Below are 6,467 nucleotides of genomic sequence, written 5' to 3'. Positions count from 1 at the left end.
CTGCAGCTGCTCACCGCAGTGGTGGCTTCGGCCATCCCTGGTGGAGGATCTGGTCCGGAGCCTGTGGAGAACGGGAGGCAGCAAGTGTTGCCGCATGAGTCTAGGGTAGAAACACCTCCAAAGCCCCAGTGCCCTGGGATTAAATCTCACTTTCCTGCAAGCTGCCTCAGATCTGTGGTGTTCCCCTCTCCAAATACCCCTGCGATGGTCCGGACCAGGTACGCAGAACATGAAGTGTTAGTGGAGATGGGCAGTGAGGTAGGAGGGAGGCAATTACTGTAATTATGCACGTGCACACACATGCCCAGGGTGCTGAAAAGCCCTTGGAAACCAACAGGGAACTTCTGCTTTGTTTTACTCACCTCTGCTGCTGGCTCGGCAGGGAATGGCTTCCTGGTGCCCGTGCTCTGCCATGCCCGCTTGGCAGGCACAGCCCGGGCCCCCTCTCCAGGGACAGCCTGTGCAGAGCAGAGAGGAGCGAGCACATCGCGGGGTTTAACATGTTCTCAGGGCTGAAAGCAGCCTTCGCGGCCTGGCGTTTAAGCAGAGCACCTCTTGGTACCCGTGGGCCAGTCCCCCTGAATTCCTGTCCCTGTGAAGATGGGAATGGACGCAGAGGTCCCTGTCCCCTTCTGAGCAAGCGGGGTCTGCTGCCGCCCCGTGGGGTCGGGGGTGAAGTGGGACCCTGCCGTCGCACACACAAACTGCTGGGGAAGGAGGCTTTGGCCGAGGTGGAGGGGGTGTGAGGCCAAGTGAGGGCACATAATTCGGGGAACTATTTTACCAGCTTCCCTCTGCCCCGCCTGCGTCACCAAGCGGCTGGGTTTATCCACATCCTCGCATGCCGAGACACAAGCCTCGTTAGATGCCGGGGGTGTACTGGTCATGGGGGCCCATGGGGAGAGCCAGGAGCCGTAAATAACCGGTGGTAGCTCCGGGGAGCACCAGGAACGGGGTGCTCGCGCGCCCGCCTGCCGGCGAGCCCCTTCTCCCCTTGAGGAACAAGCCTCGCTGGCACCGTGGCACAAGCCTGGGCTCTGCAACGGGCTTTTTATCCTGAAACTAGAGGGAAGGAGAAACTTAACATATCCATTTAGCCCTAATCAGATGGGAACGGCACCATCTCTGCAAAAGTCCATCACCAGTTTTATCATCTCCATTTAAAATAACACTTTAAGCCGAGGAGGGACAAATCTACGTGCAGACAAGTCTTAGCGCAGCCCGCTTTGCTGTCTTCTAGGCTGGTGTCAGCAGCTTTTGATGTGTGTCATGGTGAAGGGAGACAAGAAAAAGAAAAAAAAGTGACATTTCTCATTAAGCCAGTCCCTAAGCAAAGCTGGGTGCTCGCCACCGAGCAGCCGCTGCTGCCGCACAGGTTCGGGAGCTGACGGGATGTGGGGTCTGGGCTCATCAGTGAAACTCTTAATTTTCCCCTCTCCATTATTATTACTGCCTCCCCTTACTGACCAGAAGGGTTAATAATAACCATTTTTAATAACCATTTCTTTACTGCACATAGTTGTGAGGCTGCCCCAAAGGTGGCTGTTGCCTCCCACTGCTTCCCGCGAGGCTGCGGGACACGGCGATCCGTGGGGTGAACGGAAGCTGCGAGCAGCTGCTGGTGGAAAAACACATTTCCCGCTGCCCCATTTCTTAGCGCCTGGATTTTGTCTCTGAAAAAAAATTGCTCATGCTTTGGCCCCAAGGCCAAAAGGCAATTTCCTGCTTAAAAAAAAAAAAAAAACAAAAAACAAAAAACCCAAACAAACCAAAAAGACAACACAAAACTCCTACCCCAAGCATCAGGGCAGTTTTCCTACTCACTTCACTATTTCCAGCACATAGAGGGCACTGAAGCACTGCCGCAAGCAGCGGCAGACGCTGGCAGGGGCTTCTCTTTCTTTGCACTCGCATCTAGGTACCTTCAACATCTTAAACTCTTCTTGAAACCTCAGAAGAGGCGTCACCGTTGAGGAGACCCAAAGGATGTGGTGCAACAGACACTCTCCCTATAGGAGAGGGATTTACTTGCTAGGCAAGGAGGTCCCTGCATGGAGGGCACAGGTGTTTTACTCCAACCCACTTGGCGAAGTTTAACCTGATTTAATAATAAGTTGCTGTGTTTTCCAGGCGTGTAGCCTGCGGAATTTGTCAAGGAGAAGCTGCTTGTTCAACCTGTTGCCTCCTGTTGCATTAATGAAGCCAGGAGAGCTGCAGTTTTAAAATTCTTGCGTTTGGAGGTATAAAAATGTACAATTAAGAGTTTTCCCAGACAACTACTCAAAAATCTTGAGAAGAACAACCCTGATGGACACATACACCCTCCCTTGCTCATCATGTCTTTGTAGCAGGACTCAAAGCAGATGAACACATACCCTCCAAGTGCCATAGGAGATACACCCAGATAACATGCAGCACTAGGAAGGGCTTTAGACCCTCCTCATCATTTCTGAGACAAACCTCAAGGGTTTGGGGTCTGTCTCTGTCATTTCACAGGTAATAAAACCTAACGACTGAAGAGACAGTCAGAGCAAACGGGAGTTACATTTAAGGAAACTTGTAAGCGAATCATCAGAAGGAAGAGCTGCCTGGAGAGGACATGGTTAAAACACGCACATCCCGACCAGAAGACGCCTTCCTACCACAACCAGGTGAAGTCATCTGTCAGCCTTCAGGTGTTTTCAAAAACACCATCAGCACAGTTTCCTTTCTGTAAATATTGACTACGCTCCAGGGCAGGCAGTTCAAATGCTTTCAATTCCTGCCACCTCTCTGAGAGCATCTCCAGTGGAGGCATTCCCGTCCCCTGGAATGAGGGCACGGCAGCACTCTTAATTCAGGCAGAGATGTGCTCCTGCACCACCCCAGCCTCCCACCTAGGAGCACTTTTGTGCTTTTATTTCCAGAAATTTTATATTTTTTTTTAAGAGGACAAACCCCTTAACACTGAGCAAGTTGCTACTCTCAGACCTACCTTGCTGAGGAGCCAGCACAGGTGCCGTGGAGCTGTGTTAGCTCACATCAGCTGGCAGGTCTTCTTTCACCTCCCATAGCTTCACCAGACCCTAGGAGACTGGTTAGGGAAGGAAGATCTGACCCATCTTTTTCTCCAAAGCAGTTCTAACTGACATTTACCAGCTTGTTTCCTTCACCTGTTTTAAAAATCCCTAGTGATGGAGACTCCAGCACCTCCCACACAACCTCATACTTGCCTTTGGAGTGGCCATCAAGTTTTCTTTTATCTCTACAGCAGAGAGAAGCTGACAACATTTGCAGATAATTGAGGAGGATTTGCAGCATCACCTCTCCATCAGTTTCAATGGGAACTTTCCCGATTGAATTGGTAGAGGAGCTCTGACTGGCTCATGCCCTGGCTTGCTAAGTGGTCTCAGAAGCTGCTGAGTACTCACAGGTGGTCCTGGGGCTGCTCAGCACCACTGAAGATTAGCCCTGCTGGCTAGTGTTTCCTATTTATATTTTAGAAATTATTTTCCAAGAAGAAATTGTTCTGCAAGGGACGGAGTCTTGGATTATTTCTCTGAGAGCTTCACCAAGCTGGAAGGAGAAGGGACACATTCATCTTGGGGGAGGTGGAAAGAAAAAAGCCTGGGATCTCTGGTCTGTACATCGTGGGTCTGGGAACAGGAGTGGTGACATGTGGAATAATCAATAGCTGCTCCTAATGAATATCTTGCTCTGAATCAGACCTGGGACAGGCAAATCCTAAGCCCAGCCAGCCCGTATCTGCCTTTTCTAAAGCAATACCGGCTCTCCAGTGCTTCCTCCTGACTTCCAGTCCTCACTTTTTCCAAAGGACTCCCATGGTTTTGTTCAGGTTGCAAAATATGCAATCAGTTCCACAATACACCACCACCACCTTTTTTCTCTGGAAGGCTTAGTGTCCAGAGCGTAAATAATGGGTTGGTCAGGAGTGGAGACAAGACTTCCCTCCTGTCCTGTCTTCCTAGCGATCAGCTCCTTTGTCCCACGTGCTCAGAAATATCTGTAGTGCGGGACCGGACCACAGTCCTCATGGTGAAATGACCTGTTTGTAACACATCAATCACAAAACACAACAAAATTCATGATAGCAAATGCATAAGAAAAATATTTTTCCCTCTTATCTAAAGGGAAAGCATGGCCTGAAGCGGTATCGGTCTGCAGAGCATGTAAAACCAGGATTGCCGTGCTCTGTGTTTCACAATAATTCTGATAATCACCACTGTACCTGTTTGTCCCAAAGACATTTTGGAAGATTACAGCACTGCAAAACAGTGTTAGCTCCAACAGGTGACCTTAGGGCCTATAGAAAGACACCACCAGGACTGATCGCCTGGCAGGGACCATTCCTTCTGCTCTGGAGAGGTCCACCTGCTCCTTGGCCTCTGGGGAGAGCCCCACCACCACGTCTGACCCCAAATTCCCTAGACCAAATGCCAAAATGGTCTTCTCTTCGCATCCCTCAGGAGTCTCGTGGAAATATTGTCCCTTGAACTTCTCAATACCTGCAAGGAGAAGAGATGGAAGGAGTGTCCAGGGCTTCAGGAGCTTTGAACTGCAATATTCAGCACAACTTTGGATACAACCTGAAATCCCAGGATGCTGGGACCCAGACTTTGGTAGTGGTGACATGGCAGATTATACATATTGAGGCAGGAGACAGAGGAAAGGTGGGTGAAGCCAGGGCTGAGCTCAGGGGTCCATTTCATAGCTTGCTTCGGGACCACTGCATTACAGAGCTGCCTTTGCCTGGGCTCAGACGGTTCAAGAGAAACACATCCACCCTTGAAAAAAAATGAGCTACGAGAAGTGAATGAAAGCAGTAAACACAAGTTTTCAGGAAAGCACGTAAATAGCCTGTGAGAACTATTGAAACATCGTCTTGCTGCTGAGACAGCAGAAATGGGAGCTGCTCTTTGCTAGGTGTTGCAAAAGACCCAGGTTATTTTTTGGCAGATATCAAAGGCTGGCTAGAGGAGGGGAGCCAGGAACTCGCGCTCCTCCGCGACCGCTCTCCTGCCAAATGCAGCGTCACGCAGTGACGGGACCAGCTCAGAAACACATCGCCCCTCACCACCCTCCTCTCCCCCAGATAAAGACCCCAAGCTCGGAAACCGTCTCCCAGCTCCCCGTTCCCCAACGCCACGCGCAGGACTCGCACAACACTGTTGCTGCGAAACGGCAGGGAATGACATGGAAAAAAAAAAGCTGGGATTACAAACAGCCTTTTTGCAGTAAACCCAGACGGTAACCCCTGCCCTGCCCACCGGCTGGGATTTTGCCGGCGTCTCCGGCAACGGGCTGCAGCAGGGACTGAGCTGGCGAGGAAGTGGGGAAGCAGCTACAGCCGCTCTCTTTTTGCAGCCACCCCTGCAAGGGTTGGGTGGGCTTTTCTGGAGAAGCACGTGAGCAATGCGGTAACCCATCTGGGGACCACGGGTCTGCGTCGCCTGCCTCCTGCGCCGGCTCCCCGTCACAGCCGCGTGGTCTCCAGGAACATCGTCAGTTCTGGGCTTTACCGGTGAAACCAGAAACACAAGCGCCAACAGCCGTGACTTATTTTCAGAGGTCTAAGACTCGTTCTGTGAGGCGTAAGGGAGGAATAATCCAACAGCAGTGAATCATCCATCTTGTGCCACACGGCATTTGTGTCAACGGCCAAGGACAGCTACCGTAGCCTGCCCCGCAGTGTTGGATGTGGCACCGAGGTGTTGGAAGGGGATAGTTCTGGATGAGTGTTTGGGCTGTTCCTCTGCTTTTCCCCAGACCGTGCGGGATGGTGCCTTTCCAAGCCTCCAAGCAAACCTCCATTTGCTTCCAGCCAAAGCCAGGCTGAAGGCTTTGGTGTCAGCCCCTCCAGTGGGGCACAGGCGGGGTGCCGGGCACCGGCAGCTCTGGATGGCTGTGGACAGGCCAGCCACCTCCCCGGCTTCCCACCTTACAGCTGCTCAGCTGGTATTGCTCTGGAAATAACTTCCCCATCTGGTACATCTGTAGCTTGTTAACCCTGCTCCTAGACATGTGCCTCTAGCAGCACTCTATAAACAGCTTTCACCTCAGATGGACTCCAGCAGGACATATGGATGTATATGTTGACTGATACCAACCATCACAGCATCAAAAAGGGCCAGTTCCTCGTCCCCGTTAGTTTTGGTGACAACAACCCACTGGTGGGTGGTTGAGAAGTCCTGGCATTTTTTTTTTTTTCATCCTGATGACCATAGTCTGAAAGGAAAGCAGAGCAAACGCATCAATACGTGGGTCCCTATACGCCGCGTGATGCCAGAAACAGGCAGAGCTGGGTGCTCAGTTGTGCTTTCCCATCCTCACTTGCCCTAAAATAGCCGGGCCAGCTGCGAGCAATGGGTCAGTTTGGGCCCTCCTGGCTCGCTCCCCTCAATTGGTGGGGCATTTCTGGGAAACAAGCATTTACTGACCCACACAGGGACGGAGACCCTGGCCCCAGT

The 6,467-nt window shown here is 51.6% G+C and overlaps 1 protein-coding gene across 1 annotated transcript in view; it reads right to left on the bottom strand.

The window, feature by feature from the left end:
• Positions 1 to 4,296: 4,296 nt before the first annotated feature.
• Positions 4,297 to 6,467, bottom strand: part of FMO3 (flavin containing monooxygenase 3) — an 11,572-nt gene continuing 9,401 nt past the window's right edge. The window contains exon 9 of the mRNA XM_010282167.1: positions 4,297 to 4,505. Within this exon, the coding sequence (XP_010280469.1) occupies positions 4,297 to 4,505 (209 nt within the window). The remainder of the gene's footprint in view (positions 4,506 to 6,467) is intronic.

This window comes from Phaethon lepturus, unplaced genomic scaffold, assembly GCF_000687285.1.
Source record: "Phaethon lepturus isolate BGI_N335 unplaced genomic scaffold, ASM68728v1 scaffold37582, whole genome shotgun sequence".
Taxonomy (NCBI): Eukaryota; Metazoa; Chordata; class Aves; order Phaethontiformes; family Phaethontidae; genus Phaethon; species Phaethon lepturus.
The sequence above is the reverse complement of the archived record's forward strand: the minus strand, read 5'-3'. Positions and strand labels throughout refer to the sequence as shown.